Source organism: Liolophura sinensis, chromosome 6, assembly GCF_032854445.1.
Source record: "Liolophura sinensis isolate JHLJ2023 chromosome 6, CUHK_Ljap_v2, whole genome shotgun sequence".
NCBI classification, from domain to species: Eukaryota; Metazoa; Mollusca; class Polyplacophora; order Chitonida; family Chitonidae; genus Liolophura; species Liolophura sinensis.
This window is the reverse complement of record NC_088300.1, coordinates 71,615,656-71,636,359: the sequence shown is the minus strand read 5'-3', so window position 1 is coordinate 71,636,359 and position 20,704 is coordinate 71,615,656. Positions and strand designations below refer to the sequence as shown.

Here is a 20,704-nt window from a genome sequence, read left to right as displayed (position 1 = left end):
TTACCCATGAGGCCAAGCTGTTCGTTTTGGGGTAACATAGGAGCTAAATGGGGGGATCGTGGAAACCCAGTAACCTTAAATCAGGCACATTTTTGTATTTTTTTCTTCTCTACATGTACCTCATTCCATGTATTGACAAATCACTTATTAACCGGCGCTTTGTGTTTGAATGGCCTCCAGACTGGAATCTGAAGGGCCAGTTTAAGGTGTGGATACAAAGTCTCGTTTAGATTTCAAATCATGGCCTGCAATCAAATGTAAAGCAGACTTTAATGTAGGTTGACAATCTGGATCGTTATCTGTCAATGACAATTGACTGCTGACCTTACCAGTGATATGAATTACTTCTGAACTACAAGCTGAAACGTGCTATTTCAGTCCTGGTCGAGCATCATGAAAGTCATTCAATTCGTCGTTGTTTTTCTGGTGTTACGTTACCAGAGGTCGTCGGCAGATGACAATGTCTACGGTGTCAGCAACGATGACTACGGGCGACAGTTTGATGGCATAGGGTCTATTAGTGGCGGTGGGGTAAGATCGCATTAGTAACGTGAATTTGGCGAAGGGCAGTAGGATTGTCACTCTGTCGAAGACTATACACAGGACAGAGTTAGCAAAAGTAGATACAAAGATTGGGGAAGACAACAGAAGTTTACCGACTACAATTTCAGGCCAGCAGCGTTGTTATGTCTAATATCAGGCAAAATAGTAGGTGCATAAATCAAGAAAACCTTCCACAGAACGACAAGGAGAGTGCATGGTGACGGACGGATTGACACTGGTTTGAATGATGACAGATAAATTGACTGGTATGGTTCTGGAGTGTCTGTTGCCGATCCAAGAATGCCAGTTTTAGTTTAAATTAATATTTGAAGTGTGGTGTGTGTTAGAGAAAACTGAAACACCTTATCAGTGTTACATGAAGACAAATCTGTCCAAATGCGAACTTCTTAGACCACAAATTCAACATTATATTATGGTGTGACTGAAATCAACAATCATTTGATTCGGCATCAGTACAGTACCGCGAGGTCATCAGTTACGTGTCACAAGATTCTAATTATCACCTCGCTGATTTGGTTTTATTAGCCTGAAGTCAGTTATTATACCCCATGAGGTTTAAGCTAAAGGAGTACATTACACAAACGAAAAGCTATGCTCTTCACACATGCTTGTACTGCTTTTGTGTCAGGTATATTCACCTATAGAGGGAACACAATTAATTCTGTCCGTTTAAACGGTACTTGTTGGTCATCCTTACTGTTCATCAGATTGTCCAGCTCAGTGTTAAGAGCGAAATATGCTGTCAAAAGAGGTTCGAGTAAATTTGTATTTTCAGCAAGAATATACATTGATTGATTGAAGTAAGAGATGTCAATGATTTCACATTTTCAGGCGACATCACGACTCCTGGTTAATTATCCAGAAAAACAAAGGAATGAAATTCTTGACTTCTTGTTTAAGGTAATGTGTGCATTAAAACAGCAGCACAGCAAGCAATCCATTAAACATTTATTTTATTAATTATAATTGTTTAACTTATTAAGACATAGGCGTCTCGTAGGTGACTGGTAAATATGTCCTCGCCACAGCCAACGGTCCCTGATCACTGGGGTGGCAGGCTCGAATCCAGCCCTCGACTGTTGCTTTATCGCAGGTTTGCCTCATACCTGGCGATAGACAGGCACTCGTTTCGTCCACCTAACATTTTGGTACGTGAACTCTGGATTATAAATAAGCCAATTGTAATCATAAATGTGGTGGTTTTGAAATAAATGCGACTCCAATGCGAGGGATTATTTGCGAAATAACTGTCAACTAACCTTTTTTCAGCCCAACTTTGGAGCCTCTTTGCACATCTTCAAAGTTGAAATCGGTGGAGACGCCCAGAGCTCCGGTAGGAATACTGAATCAAAACTACACAAATACCTTCGGTCACAGTGAAATAAAATCTGCTAGAGTTAAATCACAAGAAGGATATTCGTATTTCATTTTCTGAACCTAACAATAAGTCAGAGCATTTGAGTAAGTCGGACATGTGGTCTACGCGGCCTATGCTCACATCAGTTAGTGAGTGATACTCAGTCGAAAGTTGCCCAGCATAACAGTGTGTTCATTTACATAGGGCACTTTCTTCTGTTTCCTTCGTCAATTTTCCACAACTCGACATTGACATTTAAGCATAGATAAATTATCACTGTGTCTTCTATCTTTCTTTCTTTCTTTATTGCATAGTTTTTGTATAAATTATATCAAGGCTTATGTAGAGTTTGCCAGTCCATCAATGTTGCTCGTTTTCTGTGTATGTATGAAGATGGCGGCGAAGCTTCTCACATGCACGAGCGTTGGGATGAGAATTACCAGAGAGGTTACGAATGGTGGCTAATGACGGAGGCCAAAAAGGTAATAGCATTGTTAAGGCGTTGTGCAGGTTACACGAGGGCACTGATTTTCCTTACTATTTATGTAGTCAATTTATTAATTTCAGCCATTGAAATATGTGTCCCTTCGACTTTCGCGTGGTACCATGCCATACCACCATATTCAGCTTGCGCTTTTCGCTACCAGATATCAAATAATCTTTTAACTGAAAGTGAAGTCATATCATTTTGTCACCTCAAAAAAAATTTTTTTTTTCAGTTTTCAGTTCTATACAAAACAGACAAAATTCTGATATATTTTAACTAGGCCCAAAATAACAGTGCAGAAATTTATAGTGTGTCATATCTGTGTGCATGCCGTGTTACCAGATCAGTGCCCCCAGCAGTATTCAGTTAGAGACATATCTTGCATTGCAAATCTTGAAACTGCTTACTTGGCTTCGGTAAATCGTCTCGTTGAAGCAGCACTAGAGAAAATGGCGGTGGAAATCCATCCTGCAACAAGGAGGCACATTACATGCTCTCTAAGAACTTCTTTGACGTGTTACGACCCAAACTGTCGAGATGGCTTGTTCGAAATACACGACTGTTTAGCCGCACAAAAAAGTAACCAAAACCAGCAGATTTTATTTTACAACAATTTATTAGCTTTAACAAGAACAGATAATAAGACTTATACAAATACTAAAGTACTTAACTTTTACAAGAAAGGATAGTATCTATACAAATACTAAAGTACTTGCATGTACAACGGTGTCAAGTCCAAACGGACGTATATATTCCACAATGCGGAAAACCATACAGGCATAAATGCACAAATAAGAGGGAAAATCCACAGTATAACTGAGTGTATGACGAGATATACACAAAATTCCACAGACAGGGTCCGTGTACTAATAAGCACTGTGTACAAAAGAGCACAAATTAAATATACAAGTTCAGACTGAACAAGTGCTCGGTGGAGATAGGATATAACAAAGCCCGAGGCTATAAAGACTCCAAAATTCAGCACAAAAGGCCTACTAAAGTAATACACAGTGAAAGCATCCAAAACTCTCAATAATTCTCCGTTCTCTCCCTTTGACCTGCTTTCATAGGTCTTATATAGCCTGGTGGAATTGTCTAGAATAAGGAAATTCCTGAACACTTGATGTAAACAAACAGGCACCGAACTGAGGGTATTCTGGGACACTCTAAGGCAGAAGCAGACAGCAGGCCATGAACTCAGCACATGTAAACAGTGGCAAGCTAAATTTAGAAGCTGACGGCAGTCGTGCACATAACAGACGTCATATGACTGAAAAATTGTTAAATACGACGTTAAAACCCAAACACTCACTCATTCATACAAACATGCGATTTATGCTACCAAAAATACCCGAGTTTGTCTTTAAGGTGCGGTTTAATTCTTAGAAGTGAATTGTAGCTTTAACACGTCAAGATACCGACTGTAACTGTGTCATCGAAGCAGCATGCTCAAGAAACCAGTCACGGTTTATCCGTCTAATGAACAGCTTTAAATACTCCGACAAAGATGAAATGTCACGTGTGTGTTCTTCACCGTTTCTGTGTGATCAGAAGCCAATAAATAAGACATTTTTATTGTTGTTAAACTCGCCACTGCGGGGCTTGTGCAACCACTGAACTCGTCAGAATGCTTTTACGCATATGGCTGAAGATTCAGGCTTTTATCTGGATCCCACATCTAGTCACAGAACACCATAGTAAACCATCGGCGAGGCACTAAGTCCTTGGGGTTTTTTGTTGAAGGAAAAGTTTTATAAACTTTGGAATCACACTCTATATTCGTGCATGCCCCGAATTTATAGGTCGCCTAGTGATATATATTATTAACATTTTTGTCTAGAGGTTTTAAGACTGTTAACGTGCCATCAACAGGTTGTCACATTGTCACGTCTGGTAAAACCTTTGTCTATAGTTTTGGCTTTAGTTTGAGCTTATACAAGAGATAACGAATGGCACTTCACTCATTTGATTTATGCAAATTTCTATGATCAAAAATCCGTATTTGAATACAAAATATTTGAATTTGTATTTGAACAGTCTTACCAGTTAACCCTGACAACTCTTTCAGAGAAACCCGGACATCTTACTCTACGGCTTACCCTGGGCATTCCCGGCCTGGGTTGGTAATGGCACCTACAACGCGTTTGCTGATCCGGAAGTCACTGCTGATTACGTCATCAGATGGATTACGGCTGCGCAGACGTACTATAATCTCAATCTTGACTTCATTGGAGTGAGTTTTTGATATGGCTCTGCATGTATTGTTGATTTCATTCATGTTGAAATTGTTGTACCCGTTAATTGGTGACATATATTTGCGTTGCTACGCTCATATTTACTCGTTCACCGTCTTTGATAATACCATTTACTCCATTTGGAGACATTGTCGATTCTACAAGAGCTCTTCTACGAAACATACTTGTCATTGCAGGTCCTATGGTACCAGATGGATCATGTGGTTGGAAATTATATCTACACGATGTATTCTCTGATCATTTGGTCAAGTAAATATCAAAATGTGATTGTGTAAGTCATGTTTGCATTCCAATTCCAGTAGCCCTGTGCCAATAATAAGCCTACTTGCTGATGACATAACCTTTGCCTTTTACAGATTTGGAATGAGCGTAATTACAGTTCAACTTACATTAAGGTGAATCAAAACTATAACTCAAAGTTATATAACCACCCTGCCCTCTTCCCAAACCGACTAGGCTAAGCTGTTTCGCCATAAAATATCCCCATCTTTTATTGCCGTATTTAATTTCACTATTATACACCAAACACCTTAAACTACATAATTTTGTATAAATCCACCCCACACTCATGAATGAATCTTCATTTTTCATTTGTAATTTTTTAAATTAGCTGTGAATAAAATTTGCGAATGATCTTAAAATATGTAACTATAGTTTGGTCGAATTTTACCATTGTAGATTTTACGAAAGATGATGGATTCCCGAGGGTTAGAGCACATAAGAATTTGTGCACCTGATCAACACGGGTGGGACATCGCTGAGAACCTGGTGACTGACGCGCAGTTGGAGGCAGCCGTGGATTTCATTGGGTGAGATCCGATTTGCCTGTGGTCGTTATATATTGTCTTGGATTGGATTGTTTGCATGGAGATACTTTTGACACTTCGCCGTTGTATACTTAATGTTTGCCATATCTTCATTTCTTGAGAGTGGGTAAGTATATTGTTGTAAAATGAATTATACAGGGAAAACTTAAGTTCTAATGTTTTACTGATGTGTGTTCCAGTTTCCACGTTTAAATACATAAAGTGTCAATAAACTATCCATTACGCTCTTTGCGAGCTATTTACGTAGTCCAACGTTTCTTGAAGCCTGCTTGTCTTCGAGCAATGTTGTGTGTATATTTTTACGCAACATGTGGGTAAGTTCGTGAGTGACTTGCCACAGGTGGGTGTTTACCACGCGTTCTCCGATTTCCTTCACCCATATAGCTGACAGCCATAGTATAAGTAAAACAATCTCGATTATATACCGTTAAACGACCAAATAAATAAGTACATATACATGCTTTCATGTATATTAATACAAAGTATTAATCATGCATAAAGCGAAATTGGTTGAATGAACGCAAGGTGGCGCGAACGGCCTCACGAGCTCTCATTGAGTGCAAAACCTCAAGCAGGACAAATGGGATGATAGTCACGCACCTTTCCACTCAATCGTTTATATTTATTTTGTCCACATGACAAAACTGGGTGAGGTTTATGTGTACGTTTTAGGACTCATTACCCGGCTTCTTTGTCCGACCAAGCGGCTGTGAATATTGGTAAACAACTGTGGGCATCTGAAGATCACGGATTTGCAGGGCTTGCATCCAGCCCCCAGGGAGCCTGTAGAGCCAGGGTATGATGGATGAATGAACTAAAATGCTGAATATATATATATAAAGTATATATATATAGAGTTCATGCGTCACTGAAGTATCATGCTGGGTACCAGACATGACACCTCATCCAGTCACGTTATACTGACAACCATTCCTGTTTCCTAGTTTTTACCTTTTCGTGCTGGACGCCAAGTAAGGCAGCAACAAGCACCATTTTAAGTCTTTTGTATGACGCAACCCGGCTTGATCTCAGATCTCCCGACTTCGAGGCGGAAGCTCTAACCATTAGGCCCAGGAATCTGTCTGGTTCGCTGTATATTTGTGTATATATTTATTAGGTTAGAGTATAATATGTTTCTGAAGAATATGTAGTTTGATTGTTCGGCGATAAACAAACATCATTGAGTCCTAAATTTTGTAAATTTATTGTAGATGCTGAATCTGAACTATGTAAATGGGCTCATGACAGCGTAAGTAAATCATTTTCTTCATTTTATGTTCAACTATAGTGAATGTTTTTCTCAAATTTTACGGGGACTAACAATTTTAAATAAACCAACATGTAAAACCTACAGTGATACTTTTACATCTAAGACCCACCGTTCTTAAGTATCAAAAAGGCAATGGGAATGGGTTATTTGAGTTTTTACTGGACAAATCCCGGGTTCTCTGCCATGTCACGTCTCATTGTTGGATTAGTGCAATGAAGTTCAATTAAAGACAAAAGAATAGCCGGTTTAGCTCATCCCTTCTTCTCTCTTACGCTGTCTGACAGAACAATCTCGTGGAATCTCATATCGTCATATTACGTGGGCCTGCCTCATTCCGGAAGTGGTTTAATGACCGCGCTAGAGCCCTGGAGTGGACATTACACAGTGGATGCTGCTATATGGGTGTCAGGTAAAGCAACGAGAGAAAATAAGTGCTCGTCAAGCTCCAAGAATCATTTAAAATGATGTAAAGGAAACTATATAAAGCAGACCTAACACCATCATGCAGAAGGATGCACAATGAAAATAATACTATTCAACTATATATTTATTTATTTTGTTGGAGTTTTACGTCGTATTCAAGAATATTTCACTTATACGAGAAGAAACCGAAGAACTCGGGAGAAACCATGACCACTCGCAGGCTGTTAACAGGTCTTCAAACGTGGGACCGAACAGGAAGCCAACGTGTGCTGGACTCATAAGTGAGAAAGTAACACAGATGCAGGTCATTTAAGACTTTACAACAGCACGCGGCCGTTATTGTGCTCTCCCAAATGTTTTCTAAATAAAAACTTATCCTAAAAATGTAAAGAAACACACATTTTAAACTACTTTGTGTAAGATTGCTTTTTCGTGTTCGACTCAAAGTTCACATCTTTCCATCATGCAAATTCATAATATTTACTAATTTTAAGTTTGATATAAATTTCTATTTTTAAATCTTACAAAGAGCAAAGCAGTGAGTAGCACATTGTTATTTACAGCCCACACCACCCAGTTCACGTCCCCAGGGTGGCATTACCTGCCGCACGGAAGAGGAGTAGGAAAGCTGACACGTGGCGGCAGTTATGTGTCTCTAACTGATACGAGCACTGGAGATCTTACTATCGTCATTGAAACCATGGTAAGCTATTACATATAAACTGTATCGACGTTTTACAGATGATACATTTAACAGATGAGGCGTACCTTCTCTGCACCATGCAGGTGAGACATACGGGTTACTTTTTCATGATTATAAAGTCTATTTCTTTTAGAGAATCATGGCTGAGCCGATTCTCAACTGTCTGTAAAATCATACTCGCTACCAAAATTGCCTTCATTCAGCAACCTGTAACAACAAAAGGTCTACATATGGGATTAGTGTGAAGTTCATATTCCTGCTAGGAAAAGGAAGTTAGAACAATTTTTCTCATTCATAATGTTAAACTCCTTAAGCTCGGTTTCGACGATATGAACAAATTGCCTCGGGTGACGTCATAATTTTAAAAAAATCAGCGGCATGCTGGGTATTGGGCGGAGATTAGCAATGTTTTGAAAGAGGGTGAACTGCTGAAGTAAATGTAAACCCTGTTTACAAATTACTCTCCACGCCCATTGTCCAGCATGCAACTTGTCACTTGAGGCAATGAGTTCTTGATATCGAAACTAAGCTTATGGAGTCCACCATTATGAACTGGAAAAAGTATTCTATTTGCAATTTCTTTGTAATAACAAGGATGTCCAACGTATCAATGTGTAGAGCTTGGGTTTTTACGTGACACCGACTAAAGGCAGTGTTGGTAGCGATTATGACTGATTCTAGAGACGGCTGAATACAGGCGACTCGTATAACATGCATGTTCTCACCACCATATGGATTAAGTACTGGACGCGTGGCGTTAAACCATATATCATTCATTCAATGATTCATCTGTAATATACGTGTACAATTTGATCATTCAGAGTTTTCATCCAGAAGAATCCACGGATTGTATCCAGTCACCTTTTGCATCTGGACCCCAAAACGCCAGCTTTAAATTCTCAGGGGTATTTGTAAGTATAAAACCGGTAGATGGCAAAACATTCCAAAAATGCAATCTTTTTGTAAGCATTGCATGTAACCAAATGGAAACTGGTGAAGAATTTCGTTATATTATTTACTGCCCTTTTTGATGACGCACGAGAGATGCTTATTCCTTAATTGGACCATTTTGTTGCGTAACTTATAAAATGCTGTCAGTGAAGCTGTGTAAATTTGTGAGTTGCATCAAAACTTAAACTGTTTTCGTCTTAATTTTTACAGAGACCACACAAAATGCTTACGTCACGGTACGAAACCTCTGTAATGATGTACCAATGAAGCCTCCAGCTCGATCCATAAGCAATACTTACTTGCCTCTTTCTGTTTTTATCAGACGCGCATAGAGAGTCTACAGGTGTGGTACACCAAGCTGGGATTCAACGGTAACGATAGTATATATTTTCAACAGATTGCGCCCATTCAGGTATTTTATTTCTTTCTTGGTTTATTTATTTATTTATTTTTGCGACAGCAGCTGCATGGGTTTTTATACAGAGGAATCTGTACACAACAGCCTTGCCAATAAAAGTATCACTCACATACTGCGCGTGTCATAACATGATCACATACAGCAGTGTTTCACTCGTCCACTCGTTGCCTAGGATTTAACGTCACCTTCATCATTTTCGCTTTCACATCAGGATAGTTCCTGTATATAGATACTGTACATAATCTTGTAAATAGTGCAGCCTTAGTGAAACACAATGTTGGAGACATGACGCCCCACCCACCCACGACACCGGTCCGAGTATTACTTGTCCTGTCAGAAAAACCAAGATGGCCACTTTTATTGCGGTCTGATCTTATACATGACACGACTCGGGATTGAGCCTTGATCTCCTGCTTACCAGGTTAACCTCTGCGTTAAAACAGCCGACCAGAGAAAGTACGGTAAATGCCCATCTCTAAGATTTGCCATATTTTTTCGATTGATTTTTTTACGCGGTACTCAAGAATATTTGACAGCGGCCAGCATTATTTATCGTGGAAGGAAACCGGAAAGAGTCGGAAGGAAACACGCGACCATCTGCAGGTTTACTGGCAGACAGTATGCGGTGGATTTGAACTCACAGCGACCGCATATTGTGAGAGGCTCCTGAGTCATATGTTGCGCTAGAACGCTACAATCACTCGGCAACGGGAGCACAACGCCATCCCCCACACTCCACACCCCACCCTCCTCCCCCACCCGCGATCTGTAAGTGTGTAATTGTTTCGCTATTCCATTCCTAGCTGTTTCACCAGTAGCAGCAGTTTCTACAGACGTCTAAATTGTGCTATTGTCTTCCCCAGGTGGTTAATGACACGGTGACGCTGTCTCTGTGCGTGGATGAGATATACACACTAACCACGGTATCTAGTGGACAAAAAGGCACAGCGACCAACCCTCCGCCCTCCAAGCCCTTCCCTCTGCCCTATAAGGAGGACTTTGAAGGTGTGTCTTAGTTTTAGTCTGGCTGATAATGATTTACGAGCACTCTCTCAATAAACCTCGTGAGAAGGCTCCCGTAAGCTTGGAAAGTTATGATCGTAAGTATATACTGGCTATATAATCCTGTTTCTGTTCGATGAACTGCAACATTCAGTCACGCTACTAAATAATAATAAGTTTATCATGTAGACAATTCCTGTTTCGACATTTCTTCTTCTCGCAGAGTACCGTCCCCACGACGAGCCCAATAACCTGGCCCAGCAAGTGGGTGTGTGGGAGATAACGGAGGTAGGGGCACCTCACGGGCAGGTAGCCCGACAGATGGTCCTGCAACATCCCGTGTACTGGTGCTGGGGGCGAGGTGGACACCCGGACAACAACACTGTTAATGTCATCGGAAACTTCAACTGGTGAGAGCCAAGCATAGGCGTTCCCTCGGGCTCTGCCCGGTTTCCTCCCACCATAATGCCGAATTTGTTCATTCAAATTTGGTTTAAACTCAAGATTCGTTGTGTAACTATAGAAACCGTTATTTTCATGGTGTTCATATGACGACGAGGAGTCATTAGGTGTCCCTGCCGCCAAAGTGCTGCCGCCACTGAAGTACATGTATCATGCCGAAGACACCAGACATGACACCATAGGGGTGTGTGAGGGAGTGGGTGGGTGTGTAAAGGATACTAACGGGGTGTTTGTGCCATCTAGAGGACATGACCAGTGTATACATAGTGAGTTTGCCATTTGTATTCCACCTCGGAACGCCCGGTGTGGAGGCGTGGACTGAGAGGTTAAACGCCACTGGTGGAGTGTATGTATCGGGTGGGCATAAAAAATGGGCCGTCCCTTGATGCTGCATTGCTCCATTATCCTTTGTTGGTAGACTACTGAGTTGGTAGACTACTGGCCAACTTTCAAGGTCATAGCATGAGTAGTCTGTACACAAGGTTAAAATGAAAACATAGCCTCAAAAACTCACGTTCCGGTGACCCACATTGCATCACCTGTGAGGGGTCATGAGGGTCGCACGGAAAAAATCACTGAGAATGAATTAAAAGCGCGCATCAAGGACTGCTGGAAAAAATTATTCTTAAGGAGATTTGGGATTCTTAGTTCATGGAAGAAACTTTTGCGCGCCGTCTACCGAGAAGATGGAGGACCAGTTGATCCCCTTTTCAAGTAAAACAAGGTAGAACATCATTTTTAAATGTCCGGAACATGCTTTTTGACTCTATTTTGAAATTCAAATTTGATCTGTATACTAAGGACACAATGGTGTACATTTTTAGAAGCTGACGTAAGAGAGTTTCGGAAATATTGAGTGTCAAAGTACGGCCCATTTTATATATATATATATATATATATATATATATATATATATATATATATATATATATATATATATATATATATATATATATATATGACATTTCCCTTTGCATTCCATCCCAGGACGGACATTTATGTTGAGGTGGAGGCCCGGGTCGGGGCTGTAAACGGCACTGACGGAGTGTTCGTGGCCGCTCGGATTGACAGAGGAGGATGTGTGGCGAGTAAAGCTCTGGGCATTTTCTTCATTGTGTTCCCTAAAGAACAACGATATGAGCTGACGAATGATTTAGGTTAGTTTACACTATTTATTGAATATTTGTTTAATGTAACTACTACTAGGTTAAAATATTATTCCTACAATATTGTAGATATAATATTCCTTTCCAGGGATTTCAAGGAAACATTATAATACTTGCCAATTAAAATTGATCGCTTTCATGTAACAAAACTGGTTTCCTGAGATGAATCGGTTTATTTTATTTATATATCTAATTGCTCCTACGGCCATACTCTATAATTCTTTACTTGTGTGTCATGAATGGTGGTGAGTTTCATGGATGGAGGAAACTGAAGTGTCCAGGGTAAGCTGAATCCGTGGTCATTGACAAATGTTTCGTCACATTTGCATGCCATTTCTCAGTAAAACTAAGTAAGAGCATGTGCACGTGGAAACACCTTGTATAGATAAAAACATTTTTCTATCCTTGTAGCGAGACACAAGGTCCTGAAGAGTGGCCTAGCATCCACAAATACTGACTGGAACACCATTTCTCTGCTGGTTCAGGTTAGTGACCAAACTATATCAGGCAGGTAATCCACATAGTTCATTGCTCATGCGATTATACAGACTACAGTTATTTAGCTTATTAATTTATTTGAAGATTTACACCCTACTCAAGAATACTTCACCTATTCGACGGCATTTCATTGAGAGGAAACCTGGCAGAACCGAGGAGAAACCCACATCCACCCCCAAGTTATGGCAGACCTTCGTGGAAGTACGACCGAAGAGGAAGCCAACATGAGCTGAACTTAAACAAAGCGATAAACACGTTTAGTCTGATAGACTGGCATATTTATAGATTCTTTGTGTGACCCATAAATTAAACCTTCCAGGGGTCCGTGCTTAACCCAGCAGTGTATTAACAGTTCATCCCTTCAATTAATTATGTATTAAGATAAGGCTTGTATTCAGATTTTAAATCTGTCTTAACTTTTTACACTTTTGAATGATCGACCTAGACGGTTAGACAAATTGTCATGATCCTGAATTGATCTTTATCCTTGTTGGTTGAGATTGTTGTAATGGATGATTCCTTTCTAATGAGCAATAGTTCATATATTCTTCATGAGGAAACCTCTTATGTCTTTCGTTTTCAGAACGATGTAGCAGTTGGAACTTTGAACGGAGACCAGTTATTTAACGCGTCTATCCCAGCCCAGCCATCTAATGGTTTTGTGGGACTGGGGACTATTCCCTACGGCCTAGCGGATTTTGACAATTTATTTATCTCCAACAGTTCAGATGGATTACATCGCATTCAAATGAATGACAGCAGAGACAAAACATTGCACTTTGAACCTGGGTTGGTAGACTAGCTGTTTCGTATAAACATGTACGCGTTTGTGCTATGGAAATATAGCTCGCATAATCGAGAAATTCAAGAGTTTTCACTGACGGGAAGCACGTCATCTTATCATGGGATTTGCACGAAGAGTTACTTCTCCCGGTTCTTTGCAAGATTTCATTATATCCTCCAAAATGTAACTTATGATTGTAACATATTCTAACATCTATCATTTGTTTCTTCCACTTTTCCATCGTGTTCATTTTATTTTATCCTATATTAAATAATATTTGATATTCCACCCACCATAATTAGCTAAAATGTTACCTCGGGGCCTTTATAGAAGATAATATATATATCTTTTTTTTAGTTTTCTATATAGCCGTGAACAAATACATATCTGCCCTACATTAATGCACACCATAATTAGCGACAGGAGAGTTCCAGGGGCTAAGGGTCTTATATTCATCGTGTTAAATTAGATCGCCACTTTGGACATATGAACAGTTGCAATAAAAGCAAAACTCAAATACATATTTTGATTGTCGACAACTAGCATGATACAAGATTTGGATACTGATTTTCATTCATTCGTCTAGAACATTTCTTATGTCTTTCCATCATCACTGAAAACTGTTGACTGCTTCTCTTTTTCTGAATGCATCTTAATTTCATATACTTATTTGTTTGGTGCTTTGTGTTAAACGTTGTTTTGGGAGTTGGCCTGACGACCATTGACCTGGAACGCCCATTTTGGTGGACGGCTTGTATTTGCGAATGTCCGTTCTGAAGTCTTGATTATGTTATCACCACAGTCTTTATCAGCACAGTCACATGATAATTGTTAGATCACCAGATCTTGAATTACCATCACAATCACATTACTGAATTCGGACAGCCAAGATGGTCAAACCATAATGTTCCATCAGGCAGGTTATCACCGCAGTCACACCATAATGTGTAGTCGCCGATAATTGCACATCACACAGCGCCCTGCTGTAGTGTAGCCCTCAGCATTGATTTATTTTATTTATTTGATTGGTGTTTTACGCCGTATTCAAGAGTATTTCACTTATAGTGGCAGACCTTCCCACTTATGGCCGGAGAGGAAGCCCGCATGAGCTTGACTTGAACTCACATCGACCGCATTGGGGAGAGGCTCCTGGGTCATTACTCTGCGCTAGCGCTCTGACCAACTCAGCTACGGAGGCCCCTTCAGCATTGAAAACTTCCTGCTATATCTACTCAGTCTGTTACCACGGATATATGTATGCACAATAATCATGTACTGTGAAGATGCTTCATGGAAAGGACAACAAATCTTACCTAATTATACATGTTATCAATGTATTGAATATCTACACAGAGAGACGCAGATTTCCATTATAAGAAATTAACTGTTTCTTACCGTTATTTAAAGCGGTGAGCATTACAGTCTTAAATTAGTAAATATATACGTTGGTGACTGAATATGGAACAAATTGTTTTAACGAACCAATACCAATTTATATAAAATTGTATAAGCATTGTAGAGCATCTAAGTTGTGTTTAAATCTTACGATTGAGAAGAATCACTATTCTAATTATCACTATGCTCTTTGATATACTAGTATACATGTAGGCATGTAGGCCAGGTAGCTGACACTTTTATATACTGGTATACATGTGGGCATGTAGGCCAGGTAGCTGACACTTTTATATACTGGTATACATGTGGGCATGTAGGCAAGGTAGCTGACACTTTTATATACTGGTATACATGTGGGCATGTAGGCCAGGTAGCTGACACTTTTATATACTGGTATACATGTGGGCATGTAGGCCAGGTAGCTGACACTTTTATATACTGGTATACATGTCGGCATGTAGGCCAGGTAGCTGGCACTTTTATATACTGGTATACATGTGGGCATGTAGGCCAGGTAGCTGACACTTTTATATACTGGTATACATGTGGGCATGTAGGCCAGGTAGCTGACACTTTTATATACTGGTATACATGTGGGCATGTAGGCCAGGTAGCTGACACTTTTTTATACTGGTATACATGTCGGCATGTAGGCCAGGTAGCTGGCACTTTTATATACTGGTATACATGTGGGCATGTAGGCCAGGTAGCTGACACTTTTATATACTGGTATACATGTGGGCATGTAGGCCAGGTAGCTGACACTTTTATATACTGGTGTACATGTGGGCATGTAGGCTAGGTAGCTGACACTTTTATATACTGGTATACATGTGGGCATGTAGGCCAGGTAGCTGACACTTTTATATACTGGTATACATGTGGGCATGTAGGCCAGGTAGCTGACACTTTTATATACTGGTATACATGTAGGCATGTAGGCCAGGTAGCTGACACTTTTATATACTGGTATACATGTGGGCATGTAGGCCAGGTAGCTGGCACTTTTATATACTGGTATACATGTGGACATGTAGGCCAGGTAGCTGGCACTTTTATATACTGGTGTACATGTGGGCATGTAGGCCAGGTAGCTGGCGCTTTTATATACTGGTATACATGTAGGCATGTAGGCCAGGTAGCTGACACTTTTATATACTGGTATACATGTCGGCATGTAGGCCAGGTAGCTGACACTTTTATATACTGGTATACATGTCGGCATGTAGGCCAGGTAGCTGGCACTTTTATATACTGGTATACATGTGGACATGTAGGCCAGGTAGCTGGCACTTTTATATACTGGTGTACATGTGGGCATGTAGGCCAGGTAGCTGGCGCTTTTATATACTGGTATACATGTGGGCATGTAGGCCAGGTAGCTGACACTTTTATATACTGGTATACATGTAGGCATGTAGGCCAGGTAGCTGACACTTTACCTGCTAAACGCTTACTATACATATATATATAATAAATTAGGTCATCAGTTTAGCTTGTTGTCGTTACTGACGTTTTACTTTGTAGACATCCCTCCACATTTGCATCCCTATACACGAACCTTTTCCTCCCCACCATTCCTGAATGTCTTCATAGTGAGATGGCGGGTGATCGGAGTCGTGCGCAAGCGCACACAGACGGCACCAAAACTGTGTGTTCACAAACTCTCCGGTGCCCTGCCACCGGAAGTACGCGTTATACAAGTCATCGTTGAGATCTAACAAGTGAAGGTATTTCGCCAGATCCTTCAAAGTCTCAAAGTCTTCCACATGAATATAGGAATGAGGTGGTGATACTCGCTTATAGTCTTCTGACCGGGCTCCCATTACAACTGGGATTACGTCATTTCTGTACAAAACCAAGACCAAAAAAAGATGAGTGTATTTTCTTTGTATACCGGAGAACTAGTTTTACGTATTCAATAATTTTTGTCTTGACACACCCGGCTACATTAAACTCCGTTCTACTCATTATTTTAAGTTATTACGTTAAGACTGTAGATGACAGATAAACCATTCGAAGGGATATGTGAATTGAGTCACTCACATTTCGTCTCTTGCTTGACAATTAGCTGTACAATATGTCTTCCGTTGACTAAATGTGCCTCGACTTCGTGATTAACATGTAATTATAACCTCAAAGGACACAGGTTTACAAACAGCTTATAAAGGAGCAAAAACATAAAGATACTTACTGTAATCCATTCCTGAACAGCTTTTCAGTCACGTAGTGAACACAGTTCGAATTTTCAAATGCAAGGTAAAATTTGTAATCTCTAGAAAGCATTTGAAAACAATCGGCTTCTTTCGATCGTGGACAGGACTTACTACCGCAGTCACCAAAGATATCCACTGTGATATACTTGGCTAGTTCTGTTGCCACACCAAACCTGTTGTTTTCGGAGAAACAATTCGAGACAAACCAAGCTACCTTTTTAGTTTTCCCTGCTGCATAATTTTTTTTTTGGATTTTTTTCACGGGTGTAGCGAATGGGACAAATTTTTCATAAGGCGTCACAATGGTGGAATCCGATCTGTAAGTCGCTGTCCAATTTATCAAGTTTTTAAATGACTTTATTCCCGTAAAAGGTGGCGGCTCTAGTAGGTACATCAGCCATATTTGGTGAGCTGGTTTGATTTGTTCTGGAGCGATAGCATTCTGCTCAAAGATCACCACATCTGCTGTGTCGAACCGGTCCGGATCTTTCACAATAATGCATCTACTAACTGGACAGTGAAGATCCGCAAATGTTCGAGTTTGGAACGTCATAGCCAATGGACCGTACGCACGATGAATTAGTATCCTTTTATCTCGAGGCACTTGACTAGCATTAACAGCTTGCAGACTTTCGGGAACATATTTCATCTGTGCCAAAATTCTGTCGTCATCCGGAAATTTAGGATTTGGCCAGACTCTGGGAGTTGCGGAACGCACATGTTCAGGTTTGGCTTCCTTGGTTCTTTGCGTTACGTTCGGATTGTGCTCGGGCCTAACATATGTTTTTTCATTCAGCATTTCTGAGCGCACGATGGTCATCTGATGTGAGTCAGGTGGATCACGACGATCAACCAATTGTTTGGCTTGTGACTGACGGTGCAAAAGTGGGACTGTCTCTTTGATTGGCCAGTTTCGACCCATGGAGATGGCTACCCAGAAGATTACCACCCAATAGCACAACATCCCACAGAGTGCGATCCTGCGATAAGCAACTATCCTCATTTCTGTTAGCTACATGCGGTATCCCCCAATATCAACGTTCAGCTTCTTTTGGATTGCAAGGCCTCTGTGGAAAGGACAATAGGGAATGCTAATGTCGCAAAGCAAAAAATGTGTTTGGATGGCTATAAAAATCTTTTCCATTGCTCTTGATATTTTTACAGGATATTCACGGGCTAGCAACGTTTCTAAATAGTCCATTGATAGGTAAAATAGTATATTTGATTGCTGAACAGTGCAAAAAAGTCCCCTTGAAGATCATAGGATTATTGCATAAGGACAACACAAAAAGTAAGTAAGTTTTACTTGAGCTATTACTGGAATAGATTCTTTTCCTGTCACTTCAACAGATATTAAATAAATTAAACTTTTAACTATATTTATGACACTTGTTATAGGTGCAGGTCGCATTTAAGCTGAGATCTTCACGCTAGAACTGTTCATATCGCACAAGCATGTTAATGCACAGGCATATCTGGGAACTTCCAGGAATTCAAGTTACATATAAAACATTCTTAATTCGTTCCTTGCCGCAATTTAAATACGTATATCTAAACACATACAGCGTGGAGTTTTCTATCGGTCGTTCTTACTGGCAGTTGTGTGTGCATTATGCGAAATAATGTATCTCTCATGACGGAATAATCTCTCTGAGCTACTTACAGTTTGGTTTGCACAGGCTCTTAATTACATGTCATTTGGTCTATATTATATTAAAAATAGACCCTGAAACCGGTTCCCTCTCACCATAATGCTGGTCGCTGTAGTATAAATGAAATATTCATGAGTACGGTGTAAAACACAGTCAAATAAATTAATAATCTAAAGCCTGTAAATTCCTTGCAAAAATAATGTGAATGAAATACTTTCCCAAGGTTTGGTTTTGCACCGCAGGTTAACGTTTGCTGTCATCGTCAACATTCATCATTAGAAAGTTGTGCAACTCTACTGCAAAGAGACCGTTTCAATGTGCACGTAATTTACATGAAAACACATAAACACACACGGTGGACTTTTTTTACACAGATAAGGCATCTTTCAAGACCAACCAACAAGTTTGGGAAAATGTCTTGTCTTAGGAAAGATGTCAAAGAAAGAACATTCTGTACTTTCTTAATGTAGGGTGTAGAGCCCGCAACACTTCCGGTCCTCTACAAGGAGAATACATGTGGCCAGTCCGAGTAACACGCTAGAAGACACGCTTGATCAAATTGACTATCACTGGTCGACTGAAAGATGGTTGTTCGCTAAATAGGCTACACAGATCACCATCCTTTGTTTTTTATTTTCATTTTTTACAACAGATGTGGATATAATCTGAAGAGTTTATATAGGTCACAAACACCAGTGATTAAAGTTGGACTATTGTAAACTTAACCCCCTTTATACGCATGGACGGTTCGCTGTAAAGGAGCTGCACACACTGCCAGACATGTGTATACCGTCCATGGGATAACTCTCTCATATCCCTACGTTAAATACCCGTTGCCATGCACTTTAACTTTTTAAAAACGCAACCGCTTAAAATAAAGAGGTACCGTAGCTTTTAAGAGACGAGTTCACATCACCGGAATTTTTGTTTTATTGTATTAATCCCTCGTCACATTACAGGCCTGTAGCCGGGGGTGGGTGGGAGAGAGTGTGGGTGCGGCTCATGGGACAGTTCCAGATTTCAGATTCAGATTAAGATTCCATTATTCACGATCTGGTCATGGCACAGGAGGTCATGTTTATAAAAAACTTACAACTGCCATGAACCATCTTTCTGGCAAAATATTCTGGTTTAAATACACAAATACATGCAAATCAGAATGTAAATGGTAAAACGGAAGAGCCTCAAAGTTCTGTGGTACCGTGCAGCTTGGAGTTTTCATCACCACATAAAAAATAGTTGATTTACTGTTAAAAGTACATTTTCCAAGATTTTTTAAAATTTTACGCGGCATACAATTGACAATAGTAAGAGAATTAAGTCTAAATAAGATTATTTATCCGCCATAAATCGCTATTTTTTCTACCCCGTAGTAATCTGCAATTTTCAACATTATCTATATTGTATAAGTCCACTTTTTCCATTTGTACGACCGTATTCATAAACAGGAGCATCAGTGCAAATTCTATGGATAGTCCAGGATGAATTAAGACAGTCGACCAACATTTCTCACAGATTCAAATGAAACTAAATCGTTAGATCGCATTATTTTATTCCTTAAATTAAATGATAAGGTTTGACAGTACGCGGATTCACACAGTTTGCACAGCAGTTTTTTTCCCCAACAAACCTAAAAAATATTACAGCCAATCCCCAAAATATTATTGAATTCCGGGTTGGCCTACAGTGTAATTCTATCGATATATATCATTGTTTACGTAAGTAATACACTACTAATTTTCATGGGCAAATTAAATATGCCTATACTATTTGTAATTTAGTCTATATACCCACAACCATCCGCACGTTGCTGGCAGACCTTCTCACGTACGGCATTTAGCTAAGTAAACGCTTAACTACCATGCCAACGTATGTTGTTGAGATATAAAGAGCACTTAGCTAAGGGCAACTTAACACTAAGTAAGCTTCATGAAACCAGCCCCAGGACAATATCAGAAATAAAGCCCTAAAAAACATCAACCGCCATGTCTACCTGTTACAGTGTATTCTGAAACCACATCCGTCCTCAGTACGTTCCACCAGGGTTCACCATGTCCTGTTTTCTGTAGGCGACATCCATATGGCTGCTTTATTGGTGTACCATGTCTCGACGTCCTTTAATGCAGTTAAGGTTCATGAACGCCCTGTCTTAACACCGCATAAGCGAAATGGGTACATAGCCAGTTCAGTTAGAGGTCCTACCATCTAACAGAATTCATCCGCAGCTATCTGTGTTACACTGTCACATGTGTGTGCTTGGGGGCGAAATACGTA

At 40.1% G+C, this 20,704-nt stretch overlaps 2 protein-coding genes across 2 annotated transcripts; one reads left to right on the top strand and one right to left on the bottom strand.

The window, feature by feature from the left end:
* Positions 1-393: 393 nt before the first annotated feature.
* Positions 394-13,185, top strand: LOC135467526 (galactocerebrosidase-like). The gene is made up of 18 exons (XM_064745298.1): positions 394-531; positions 1,396-1,464; positions 1,834-1,897; positions 2,315-2,403; positions 4,477-4,641; positions 5,020-5,058; positions 5,342-5,472; positions 6,163-6,286; positions 6,702-6,739; positions 7,045-7,169; positions 7,747-7,886; positions 8,708-8,797; positions 9,160-9,249; positions 10,119-10,260; positions 10,481-10,667; positions 11,707-11,876; positions 12,297-12,370; positions 12,967-13,185. The coding sequence occupies exons 1-18, from the start codon at positions 394-396 to the stop codon at positions 13,183-13,185; spliced, it is 2,094 nt and encodes a 697-aa protein (XP_064601368.1).
* A 2,882-nt stretch (positions 13,186-16,067) lies between these two features.
* On the bottom strand, positions 16,068-17,781 carry LOC135467525 (glycoprotein 3-alpha-L-fucosyltransferase A-like). The gene is made up of 2 exons (XM_064745297.1): positions 16,757-17,781; positions 16,068-16,410 (listed from the first exon to the last, which is right to left on the bottom strand). The coding sequence occupies exons 1-2, from the start codon at positions 17,779-17,781 to the stop codon at positions 16,068-16,070; spliced, it is 1,368 nt and encodes a 455-aa protein (XP_064601367.1).
* Positions 17,782-20,704: the final 2,923 nt, after the last annotated feature.

Bases quoted from the DNA above. Each gene is read 5' to 3' on its own strand.
- LOC135467526 (XM_064745298.1), top strand. From the start codon at position 394: ATGAAAGTCATTCAATTCGTCGTTGTTTTTCTGGTGTTACGTTACCAG. The intron at 532-1,395 runs GTAAGATCGCAT...TCACATTTTCAG, and splicing joins GGTCTATTAGTGGCGGTGGG to GCGACATCACGACTCCTGGT. The intron at 2,404-4,476 runs GTAATAGCATTG...CAACTCTTTCAG, and splicing joins TAATGACGGAGGCCAAAAAG to AGAAACCCGGACATCTTACT.
- LOC135467525 (XM_064745297.1), bottom strand. From the start codon at position 17,781: ATGAGGATAGTTGCTTATCGCAGGATCGCACTCTGTGGGATGTTGTGC. The intron at 16,411-16,756 runs GTAAGTATCTTT...GGTTTTGTACAG, and splicing joins CTGTTCAGGAATGGATTACA to AAATGACGTAATCCCAGTTG.